Source organism: Hesperophylax consimilis, chromosome 5 (assembly GCF_061612785.1).
Source record: "Hesperophylax consimilis isolate HC1 chromosome 5, BYU_Hcon_1.0, whole genome shotgun sequence".
Classification (NCBI taxonomy): domain Eukaryota; kingdom Metazoa; phylum Arthropoda; class Insecta; order Trichoptera; family Limnephilidae; genus Hesperophylax; species Hesperophylax consimilis.
This window is the reverse complement of record NC_142840.1, coordinates 30,371,868-30,384,303: the sequence shown is the minus strand read 5'-3', so window position 1 is coordinate 30,384,303 and position 12,436 is coordinate 30,371,868. Positions and strand designations below refer to the sequence as shown.

Below are 12,436 nucleotides of genomic sequence, written 5' to 3'. Positions count from 1 at the left end.
CTTGTTGCTTTCTTGCTAAATATTAAATAAGCTGGCGTAAAAAAGAAAAATGGCTGGTTCTCGGTGAAGTTTGGCACAGATATCACGGATATCACACAGGAGGCTGTGAGGAAAATATTTTTTCTCAGTCCCTACGTCATCTTTGGGGATGCTGTGTGGAGGGTCGTTTTGAGGAGAGGAAGGAGTGAACATAGGTCTTGAAGTGTCTTATGTTGTGGAAGGGAGTAAACACAGAGACTGGTAAATCGTTCCAGTTCCAGCTGTTGAACTCGAGAACGAGGCGTAAAATGACCTGTTCTCATGTGACAAATGTAGGGAGCGCATTTATCGTGTTTCCCGACTAAGCACCGGTACCCAAGGGATCAGCCAAGCTAGTTCCTCAGAGCATCTTCCATTGTAATAACGGTAGAACAAGAACAAGTTTCCCGAAAATGCACCATTACACACAATCCTAAGTTTGTGTTTTTTAGATTAACTCTAATTGTGCAACGTATAACTCACTCTAGAGTCCATCATTGCTGTGTCAGATGGAATCTTGCTATTCCAAGGGATTATAATAATGAATGTAAATGCGTTGTTTACAGCTGCAGGCTACTAACAAGAAGTATTATGGCAATGATTGATGATCGTTAATGTTTACACACAAGAGGTTAATGTCCCTTACTTCCATCTGTTATGCGATTTTAGTCGAGTCAAGTTTGAATTGGAATTCAACGTGGCGTCTTCTTGTGCAGCCAATTCCTCGTCCATCAAAAGCTCAAAGTTTCCCATTGCTTCGTGAGTTGGCACTTTATTCCAACGGACACTGCAACCATCATTTTATTTGGGTCAGTAATACATATTTCCTTCACAATACTTAATAGGTTTTCAAAACACTTCCCTCCATATCTATGACAGCTCTGCTGTCTACCATGTATGTATTCACTAGTTTAAAATTCAAAAAGCTTAAAACGTAAAGGCATTTGAAATTATTCGTGACAAGAAACATTCCCAGGTAACCTGACAAGAAATCATGGGATATTGTATTCCAATTTTGAAAAAGACAATAAAATTATTTTTAGGTGTAAATTTTATAATAATAATACAGGTAGGTACTTTATCGGTTTAAATTAAATTTTTGACACAAGCAGTTCCAATTTTCAAATATGACACTTAAATTCAAAATAAATTTGATTTCATTGAACCAGACTTCACACAGGACTAATGAACAGTCAACTAGAATGAATATGTTTAATTATAAGTGGAAAATGTTGCTTGACCAATCTCAACACAAATAGGTGTTCATATCGTTAGACTTCCCTAATGGGACGTTCCCAAATCATCTATTCTGTGATCCATTTCATAGAATCTATGAAATATATCAGTGAGAACAGACTTTCTATGCCATAAACCACCCAATAGAAATATAAAATTAATGTTTAATCAACTTCAATTTTCGCTCTATTCTTTATAGAATTGACCATAGAATGGAGCAAGTTTGAATGAAATAGAATGTAGCAAGTGTGAATGTGTAACAATTCGTTTCCATTCTATGATATAGATTATAGAATAGACCAGGTGGAATCCCAGCTTTATAAATACTTACTCTGCTATGCCATCGGGTGGCATAACTAGGGATAATATATTGTCAATCAATTTGTACTTCAAAATTCTGTCATTAACGGTGGTTGAAGTTAACGAAGGTGACGAATTTACCTAAAATAAAATCATTTCAAAATGTTTAAGTCTTGTTACTTAAAGATATAGCCAATACATTTATTTTACATGCCGGTACCTCTACTAGCCACGGTTTGAGATTGTTATCAATAATTATGTCGTACCCGTAGCATTCAAAGCAATGTCTGAAACATAAAATAATAATTAAGTTACTAACCCCTAGAGCTGCTATATTTTGCAAAGCCATAAGTAAACATTACATTTGATTCCAGATAAAATTTCTGTTTTCGAAAGCAGATGACTGACTCTTTCAGATTTTAGTATTACAAAATGACATATTACAAAGGTCAACATTGACAAAATATTGAATGCAAACATAGATAAAGTATTTAAAGTCACTTACAATAGTTTATATTGTGTAAACTATAATTTTTACCACTCTATATGAAACAAAAAAATATATTTGAATAGAAACAGTATTATAAAAGTTATGGTCACTCATTTTTTTTTGTTATAAGAAAATATTTATTGAAATATTAGCCAACCCAAAAAAAAATTTTCAAATGTTAAATTTTCTTTAATAAAATCATTTCAAAATTTTCAGGAGCGTCTATGGTATTAATGAAAATACATAGTGGGTTGTTCTCCCTTTCTAACACTATTTAAACCATATATCTATTGTACTAAAAAATGATATAGCATGTCTTTTATGAGTCTGTATCAGGCTGGGAGAAATATCCCTCAATAAGACTCTAGGGTAGGGGTTCCCAACGATTGGTATTTGCCCGCCACTATTCGACAGTGAAATAATTTTTTCACAAACATTAATTAAAAATGTGAATTATTTTTATTTATTTTTTTGAGTGCTTAGGTTTACTAAATACGTTTGTATGTTTGCGATATTGTATGTATGAGTGGTTCCTTTGCTGACAGTACTTGTCGCAACCTGTCTAGCGGGGAGCCAGACTACACTCTTCAAGCTAGCTTGGAATGGAGAGTTCTATTTGCACATCACTCCTTGTACACGCAGAAAACCCGAAGTGAACGAACGAACTGAGCCGATGAACGTCGAAGGCGCCAAAACACATGGCACATGACTCTGCCAGCTCTGTCTGTCAGTGAAAGCAATAAGCGTGGCCCCGACAGCCAAACTGACAGTAGTCTTGTGCTCGTACCATCCCGATCGGTTCGGCGATCATCGGCTCACTTCGGGTTTTCGGCGTGTACAAGGAGTGATGTGCAAATAGCATTTCCCACCTGGAAACGCGTTGTTGTCATTTTGATTGCGATTGCTGCCCCGAGTATGTCGATTAAAAATAGGTGGTGCCCGCCACCCTACCGATATTTTAGAATGTGCTCTAGAGTACAAAAAGGTAGGGAACCCCTGCTCTAGGGTTTGATGGAATAAAGTTTTAAGGAACCGAAAAAGTAATGGAGTGTGTTACCTATCATTTGCCATTACTGGCGCCACCGCTTTCAGAGAGTGGACAATGAGCCACTGAATTGCGGAGAATAACTTCTCAGTGACAGCCTTTCCCCGGGTTCCTTCCAAATACAATCTTAAATTTTGTACACTCATTTTTCCTCCATGAAGGCTATTATATTCACCCTGACAACATTAATCAAGCATAGTATATACAGCAATTCACACATACTCAAACTTATGGGTACCTACATGTTCTCACATGAATTACATAGGTACATACTTATCTATCTCCAAAAACTGAAAGAAAATACAAGTTTTTTTCTCATAGTTCTGCCATTAATTTTCCTGAAAAATTGATACATATTTAAAACCAGTGTTGCATACCCATATAGAACTACTGGCTTCTATGAATGAAAGCAACCAAGATTTAGCAAATGGAGAACGTTTCAGGGGAAGTCTATGTCCAATGTTAAGTTGAAGAAGAAGAGAAATTGCTCAGCCAATGTGTATATGTCATCTTTCAGTGGAACTAAAAAGTTGCAGGGTTTTAACGCATTTGGAGTTCATTGGAGATTTTTTTAACGTGAAAAATTACAGATAGTCTGAATTCTCTACAAATCTGTCCAATTTTGAAAATGGTATTTAAAATAAATTTGTATTACAGGTAGAGACTTTATCTCTTGTCTGAAGTCTTTCAATATCGAAAATGGCACTTCGATTCATACCAAATCCGAGTTCATTGAACTGGAGTAACAGACAAATAGTCTGAGTCACAACCTGAGTTATAATGTTTTATTAATTAATTGTCGTTTAATTTACTTTTTTGTTTCTATAGAATTATTATTAATTTTTTTTTAAAGAAAGACAAACATTCCCGGGTTACGAATAACCTGACAATATTTGAAAATCTCCTACTACCACCACAGTAAGCTGAAAATGTTGCTTGTGTGGTGATGGAGGACTTAGCCAGCCGAGGAATTGAACACACTACGCCTGGGTGGGACCCAAACGCGATGTCAACTCGGCCACCGACCGCGAAGGGCTATTCTGCCACGGTAACTAAAAACACAGTGTCTTCCTTCCATACTCTCAAGGAAGACAATGTGCATAAATAAACCACCCCCTCGATTGATATCTTCGGGCTTTTTGTATAAAACAAATTTGTCCTAAAAAACCATAGATATGCCAATATATAGACAGTAAAATGTTCATTCAGAGCGTACTTATTATACAGAGGTGAATATAGTTAGGCAATCATATGACGTCATAATATTTCGGTTCCAATTTTCGATCAGAGTTATACCCCCCTGACACCTGTGTTTTTACCACGACAGTATTGCCATTAATATAATTTGTTTTTTCAAGATGGTTTAGAGCAGGGGTCTCCAAACTTTTCAGCCGGAGGGCCACATTGACTACTCCAGTGAGTTCGGAGGGCCAAAACCGTTTTAATTTCTAGACACCCATATTTTCTGTGCTAGGGTGGGGGGGGGGGGTAGACAATAGAATTTTCAGGGATGAAAATATAGCTTTAGATAACGTAGCTTTGAAGATAAGAGTTTCTCAGACCTTGATATCATTGCGAATCAAATAAAGATTTTTCAAAAAAATCCTCTTGATATATTCGCGCGATACTTGTGGACGCATTGTATTGGTGACAAGTACCTCGCCAACTAGCATATTTATTTATTCACATGAAAAAATTCGCGGAGTTTTCGCCCCTTCTGAGCAAGGTCTTAGCCATTAGCTGTCGCGGGTCCTTGATGACACTGGTCATAAGATGTCGCGGGCCGGATGGAAGACACTGGCGGGCCGGATACGGCCCGCGGGCCGAAGTTTGGAGACCCCTGGTTTAGAGTATACTGAACTCTATAAAGATATTATTTTATTAAAAATATATACACACCCCTTGCTTCTGGACGCTCACGTTAGTGAGATGAACATACATGTTATCGAGCTCTGTTAAACTTGTGTCGTACTTTACAGTGCAGAATCTACAGAAGCCCAGTTTAAATAAATAGGCCTTGAGCGGTCGAAAAGATGTCACTAACACATAAAGCCGTAAATCAAATTTCTTTCCTCCAATCAACAGAGGATTGTCAATATACCTAAAAAAAAGGAGTACATGCATAAATTGTTACAATAACGGGTTATTTCACCACCACTGAGTAAGCTGTAAACTGTTAAGTAACTAGTAACTACCCATCACCTTAATCATGGGAATAGCACGGTGGTAAAAATGGAAATTTACTGGTCGAGTAGTGTTACTCAACGGCTGTGATATAAATAATATACACATAGCGCTAATCGGCAGTTTACTCAGAGTTGGTAGAGAGGATGTTTTGAAAATTGAATTTTCCAAAGTTGAGTCTAAATAAAACAATGAATAATATTGATTTATAAAGTTGATATAAAAATATATATATTTTTCTTAAAATGAATACGCACCTCGATATGACATAACTTTCCTTAGCGAGCTGCGGATGAAAGGGTGTTTTAGATTCCCTGGACCATTTCCTCAACTTTGAGAGTTTGTTTATCAGAAATATTCCGGCCCCTTGAGATTTTCCACAAGGCTTCATAATCCAAGTACTCTGTGGTGACTTTCTATATTCCTCAACAAACATGTTGTAGTCTGAAATAATAATAAGCCAACAGCTTTACTTATAGAGAATGAGAGATGTGTGTTTCTAAAGAACAAAACGCCTCATCTAATGTGTTATATCATGTTGAATGTGCAAATGTTCTCATACTTTTATCAATGGCAACAAGTAGGTACCTACACATTAGATATTATGTATGCAGCTAAAATGTTTTGTTTTTATAGTGAATACTCACCAGCAGGCAATACAAATGTAATAGGTATAAAATCTAAGTGAACATATCTGCTTCCAAGTTGTCCATTAGGTAACACCACCTCCATCTTCTCGGCCAGCGAACTCCCGTCTCTCTCCAATTCCTTTCGGTACCGCTTGATGTTCTTCACCAGCAAATCCTTTCTTGATAACTCATAATGATTTGGGAAATGATTGATGATCCTGTAAGATATTGTTAAAATATGATTGTATATTAAAAATATCATGAATTTTGAATTGGTAATAAATTTTCTCTTTGTTTATTATTGATTTTTTAGTACATACATTCTAATGCTAAGTAACTAAGTAATGAAATCAGTTCCATGATATTTCATCAAAATGAAAATTCAACACTCCTCCAAAAAGTGATATAGAGTCACTTATGTTTAATAGTTACCTATTTAACCTAGTTTTTGTTTCATCACTTTTCATGACTTCATATCACTTTTTGGAGGTGTGTTGAACTGTCATTTTGATGACATACCCGGTCACTAATGAAATCACCTCAGGGGGTTTTACATAGTTGTTATTATAACTATTTAATGATATCATAATGTTTATTGCGATAACTGTAGGTATAGCCATATTTGCAAGGTTGCAAAGTTCAGAAAACAACTTATTTCAATATTTTTTGCACTGTAGTAGGAGGAATCGAACTCAGAACCTTACGACTCAATCTCTATTGCTTAGACCAGCTTTTCCCAAACAATGGGCCGCAATCCAGCACCGAGCCACGAAAGAAAAAAAGACATGTCGCATAAAACATAAACTTGGGATTTTTAGTTTTTTGAGAACTCAAAAATTTGAATCAGTCTGCCACACTGGGCCCATAAAATAGTTATTTTCTTCTTCATATAGTATAGGAGTTGATGGAGGTCACAGTGGGTGTAAATATAAAATACTTACTGATTGTCGTTCATTCGGTAGCCACTTTCCACACTAAACAGACTTCGCACTGTTTGTGTTCCTGCCCAGTAAAAATTCCATTCATCGTCGGGCCCGACTTGTACCCAACCTCGACGTTCAAAATTATTCACCAAAACAGACTTGTCCAAATCTGTGCAGAATGAAACCTTTGTCCTTTCAGCTGCAGGACCAGGTATCCTAAGGTACACAAATTATGAGAAGTATTCTTTAAGATTCTGGAAGAACTAGGCATCCAAAGTAGGTCATTAACCATCCGCCTGCCTATGTAACCTAGTTTTTGTTTCATCACTTTTCATGACTTCATATCACTTTTTGGAGGTGTGTTGAATTATCATTTTGATGACATACCCGGTCACCCATGTATGTGTTTGTATGCGTATTAATGTATGTGTATATATTGATTAATTGTTGCACACCAAACTGAGAACTCGAACTTGGAGAAGCTCATGGTCTCTGGCAAAGTGAAAGGCGTGAGAAAGAGAGGAAGATCACCAATGTGTTGGACTGATCAAGTATCACAGGTATCTGGACCATCGGTGTCAGTGGCTCTTTATGCAGTGCACAACCGTGAATAGAGGAGGAGCATGGTTCAACAGGACAAACAAAGTGGTGGTCAAGTTCCTCGGCAATGAGACAATGACTCAAAAAGATCTTGAATACTTAATTTGTCCTACCCACTGGGCCATTGAAGTGCCAAAATTATCATTTGGACAAGTCGAGTTCAATATTCACAGCAGACTTTTTTAATGCAATTTACTTAGGGGTAGCACACGACCTTACGCGACACGTGGCAGTTTAGTACTAAAACTACGATATCGAAAGCAATACTTTGTCTTGCCACTTTAAGGTTTCTACAGCGCCTCTATATATATATATATATATATTGTAAAGTCACTGCTCTCAATGTATTGATTTTTCCCATATGCTTCCTTTTCTCTTTCCTTTCTATTACTTCAGTTTACATTCTATTTATAATGCACATATTATCTACATACCTGCCGTATATAGTGGACAGGTTCGCTGCTGTATTTTTCTTTATTTCTGTGTTCATCATTACGAAAAAATACTTTACTGCAATGACACAAGTGAAATCGAAATGACTTGTTTATTAATTTCCATGGCAACTCCAAATATTATTACCAATAGCTGCTGTGCATTGCTTTTGCCATGGACCTAAAATGCCCTGGATAGAGCATAGTGCGATTTTGTATGAATGACATTAACCCCTTCAGTAATCATTTAAAAATTAAAAATTTAAAAAAAAACACCTTTTTTTATCAATGAATTTTATTTACTCAAAATATATATCCTCGTATAAAAGCCATATTTGGGCCAAAAATGGGACTGAATATTGATGTTGTGGTGCATAGTGTGAAAAAATAATTAAAATTTTTCTTTAGTATGTATTCCGAATTCTGGCACATAATAGTCGCCCGAGTATACTCGGGCGTGGTCCTTAAGAGGTTAAAGCCAAATCTAGATCTTGTGTGACAAACTTTTAATAATAATAATAAGAATTTATTCCAGAATGTATGCAGGGGTAGTGCAATGCAATACATTCTGTATTTGAAATAATATACATAAATTTTGAAATGGGCTTTTTAGGTTCATGGTATTTGCTGTACAATTTTACAAACTTATCTGCCCAGGCAACCAAAAGATCTGATGAACTAAGAACCAACAACAAAATTACAATTGTAGCCCCAATATATAAAAACAGTATTTAATATTTATTATAATAATTTTATTTTGTAAAAATTATACAGAGCTATAAACTAACAAACTATTACCATACATTTACATATATTTTATAATGCGAACCAACCAGGTACTCCTGGCCTATCGCTGTTCCTCTCCACATATTCTTCATAACCTTTTTTGCTGTCGTCTAATGATTTTTGCTCACTTTCCAAGTCCTTCTTATCATCTGGGAAAATATCAGGGAATTCAAATGTTTCTCCTCTCGGCTGAAAAAAATTATATTTATATTAAATACAAAATTCTTTGATAACCCACATATACATCACGATGAACTGAAAAACGACTTAAATGAAGTATATCAATGGACAAAGGATTGGCTTCTAAAACTCAATGTTGAAAAATGGACTGTCCTTCATGTTGGAAAAACTAATCCTAAACATGCATACAAACTTAATGGAATACCTCTGAAAGCAGTGACGTTACAACAAGATCAGGAGTTACCATATCAGAAGACTTGAAATAGGAACCGCATATCTCTGGGATTGTCGAAAGAGCGAACTCGATTACATATTTAATCAGGACTTGATGTTAAAAATATACAAAACATGTGCGACCTCTCCTGGAATATGCTTCCCAAATATGGAGTCCATATTTAGAGAGTATGGAGAACTAACTAAGGGTAGGGAGAGAGGACGGACCGCCAAACAACTCAGTCTTGGCACACACTCCTTGCCTCATTCACATTCATACATCGTCTCATACATACTCTTCTATTATTCTGACTCTTGACATGGCCCGACTCTCAGTATCTGATTCACTTGGTCGTGCCATGACTTCCCCGGGCGTCCCCCACTTCTGCTACCATTCACATTTTCATCGTATATTCTCCTTACACTCCTTTCTTCGCTCTACATGCCCAAACCATCTAAGCGTCCCTTTCTTGATCTTACTCATTACGCTTACATCAGCCTTGCACTCTTTGCGGATCTCCACATTTCTCACACGATCATACACGGTTTTACCACACATACGCCTCAGGAATCTCATTTCTACAGCATTCAGTGTACTTTCATCATTTCTCTGCTAGTTCCATACCTCACCTCCGTACATCAGGGTAAGTACCAGCACTCCATTGTGGACTGATAGCTTCGCTTCTTTGGACAATTTTTTGTTAGCGCCAACTGCGTTCAGTCCTCCATTAATGGAGTTACCTGCATTTACCCTTCTAAAGTCATTTCTTTTGAGTAATCTGAGAGTATGTTGCCTGTTGCATGCTGATGATGCGGTGCTGATTGCTAACAGTATGGAAGATCTACAGTCTCTCGTCTCTAGGATGAACGAAGTATGTATGAAGAATGAGTTAATGATGAATGTAAGTAAGTCTAAAGTCATGGTGTTTGAAAGAGAGAATACGAAAACAGTGTGCAATATAGTTGTGAATAAGGAATACTTGGAGCAGGTGGATGAGTTTGTGTATCTAGGGAGTATGTTTACGAGAGATGGGAAGGCTGACAGAGATATTGAGTACGGAAAAAATTTATAAAAATACCAAGAACTTTAAAAGACCGGCAATATGAAGACAGACTCACGGAACTAAGATTACCATCGTTAAAAAAAGAAGGGGTGACTTGATTGAGACTTTCAAAATTTTATCTGGACATTATACTTGCCCTGGCATCCAACAAATCTTCACCACCAACAAAAATATAAAACTCCATGGATACTCAAAAAAAAACGCTTCCTTACAAATAGAGTAGTGGATACACGGAAAAAACTTCCACAACACGTCATCGATTCTACTAATATAAACCAATTTAAAGCTCAGTTGGATTCTTATTTGGAAAGGATTAACTTATTTTAAATTTTAAAAAACTCAATTACTGTTAAACTTATTGTGAAATCAGATATGAATGCATCAGCAGAATGCTGCCTGCTCATTAAATTATAATAATATTAAAATTTTCTAGATTTTTGACAACTGTGATGTCGACGAAGAAACAATACTGCCTAAGTGAAAGTAAGTACAGTCTAAAAATCACTTTTTTTATGAAATTCGATAGAGAAGCGAATTCTGTATGCTTTGTTCATAATACTACTTCTAGATATTGTGCACAACGGCAAATAAACAATGAATATTATATAGACACGATGTAGTAATTTGAGGTAAGTTACGTATCAAAATGTTCTGTAGACACACTGTAGTACAAGAGTACAGATACATTGTACAAATGAAGAACATGATTTAAACTTCAAAATATAATATACGAGTAATGAAAAGAAAAGTAAGAAATATACATGAAGTGAACTTAATGAGTAGTTAAGCTGAAAAGGGAAAAAAAGCAAAACAGAAGTTTTATTACAATTAATAGTGTACTTTAAATACTAAATTAATTGTTATGTTTGGTTTTGAGTAAATAGGTTTTGTCCAGTCTGTGATCTTTTATTTTAGTTGTATCTCTCACACAATTAGATTTTTGGCATTTGGGTGGTATTTTATTCATCGATGATAAAATTCATAGCACATTTGAGTACCAAATGAGACACACATTTTCACACTTGAAAAATATAAACCTAGCATGGTAAACTACTTTCATAGTATCGTACTTATTTTGTAATCTTGTTTTTATGTACATTTATTGAACTCCTTTACAAACTTTCTATAATAACTAATATTGTACCTGCGTATATAGTTCATATGTTTATTATGTTACACTTATCATTATACTCCTGAACAACTTACCTTTAACAATATATACATGTAAAAGCCTTCAAGGCGTGAATAAATAAATTATTGAAAATATTTTCCATTCTAAAATAGATTCAAATATTATTAAACACAATAATAATGTAATATAGTTAACTATTTACTGACCAATGTAATATAGGCCAGTTTTGTGTCATCTTCTTTAATTATGTATGTTCCCCCAACATTTTTCTTGAACTTTCCAAGGTTAATTCTTGTGCGGACATGCGCAACGGGTATATTGTATATCTTCTCTAAGTATTGCGCCACATCAAACTTGGTCATTTCCATGGAGCAAGCAAATTGAACGACATTTGGTGGCTGCCGGTGGGCTGGTTTTATTATTTTCATCCAGAAATTGGGTAAAAACACCCGCAGCTGTGGATTGCCTCTTTGATATAATGGATACCTGCAAAATATATATATTATGTACGCTAAACAAAGGCATGGTTTTGATGATGAATGTAGAATGAAGTCTCAAATTAGTTGCCAATATTTCAAATGTTTTCTAAATTTATTTGGAAGCGCGACATTCTGCCATCGTCATTAATGGAGTATTTATAGTAAGCATTATTTTGTATTCTGATTACACGAAAATATGTATTGAATTATGGAGATATACAGATATTATTGGAAAACGAATATTATATTATTGATTAATTAGAAGTGTCAAATATCGAAGCTGTAGCTTATTTACCATCTCGTTGACATATTTAATACGTTTTCTATCGATAGAAGCAGGAATACTCGGTTTTATTTTTTGTATCTCGAAAATTGAAATAAAAATTAACCTCAATAATTCTCAATATTTTCATATGTCAAAAGTGTTGCCATAATCTGTCAATCTCATATTACGAACTGTTCAAGGACTGGTATTTTCTACAAGAAATTAAATTTGAGATGTGTAGTAATAATATAAAACTGGTCCAGATGTATATTGATGGTATATTGTTTGCAGTGGGGGGTGAGTGGTTCATTTATGAGTGGGAGTATTTTATTACAACAAATATAAACATAACATTCACATAACATAAAATATCATAAGCATAACATAGGCATAACATAAACATAACTTAACAAAAACAATACAGAGCTGGTATAATAGATAATTACAAAATTATAAAAATA

At 35.3% G+C, this 12,436-nt stretch overlaps 2 protein-coding genes across 2 annotated transcripts; both read right to left on the bottom strand.

The window, feature by feature from the left end:
- Window positions 1–660: 660 nt before the first annotated feature.
- TTLL1B (Tubulin tyrosine ligase-like 1B) lies at window positions 661–7,918 on the bottom strand. The gene is made up of 9 exons (XM_089632290.1): window positions 7,860–7,918; window positions 6,844–7,041; window positions 5,921–6,120; window positions 5,531–5,717; window positions 4,989–5,190; window positions 3,102–3,265; window positions 1,775–1,841; window positions 1,586–1,695; window positions 661–805 (listed from the first exon to the last, which is right to left on the bottom strand). Exons 1-9 carry the CDS (start codon window positions 7,916–7,918, stop codon window positions 661–663), a joined length of 1,332 nt encoding a protein of 443 aa, XP_089488416.1.
- A 668-nt stretch (window positions 7,919–8,586) lies between these two features.
- Window positions 8,587–12,159, bottom strand: mRpL23 (mitochondrial ribosomal protein L23). The gene is made up of 3 exons (XM_089632103.1): window positions 12,006–12,159; window positions 11,438–11,717; window positions 8,587–8,831 (listed from the first exon to the last, which is right to left on the bottom strand). Exons 1-3 carry the CDS (start codon window positions 12,017–12,019, stop codon window positions 8,673–8,675), a joined length of 453 nt encoding a protein of 150 aa, XP_089488229.1. The 5' UTR covers window positions 12,020–12,159; the 3' UTR covers window positions 8,587–8,672.
- Window positions 12,160–12,436: the final 277 nt, after the last annotated feature.

Excerpts from the sequence above, each read along its gene's own strand:
- TTLL1B (XM_089632290.1), bottom strand. The coding sequence starts at position 7,918 with ATGATGAACACAGAAATAAAGAAAAATACAGCAGCGAACCTGTCCACT. Across the intron at positions 6,121-6,843 it reads TACCGAATGAACGACAATCA|GATCATCAATCATTTCCCAA; the intron begins GTAAGTATTTTA and ends AATATCTTACAG. Across the intron at positions 3,266-4,988 it reads TGAGCGTCCAGAAGCAAGGG|GGTGAATATAATAGCCTTCA; the intron begins GTGTGTATATAT and ends TAATGTTGTCAG.
- mRpL23 (XM_089632103.1), bottom strand. Across the intron at positions 8,832-11,437 it reads AACTGGCCTATATTACATTG|CCGAGAGGAGAAACATTTGA; the intron begins GTCAGTAAATAG and ends AATTTTTTTCAG.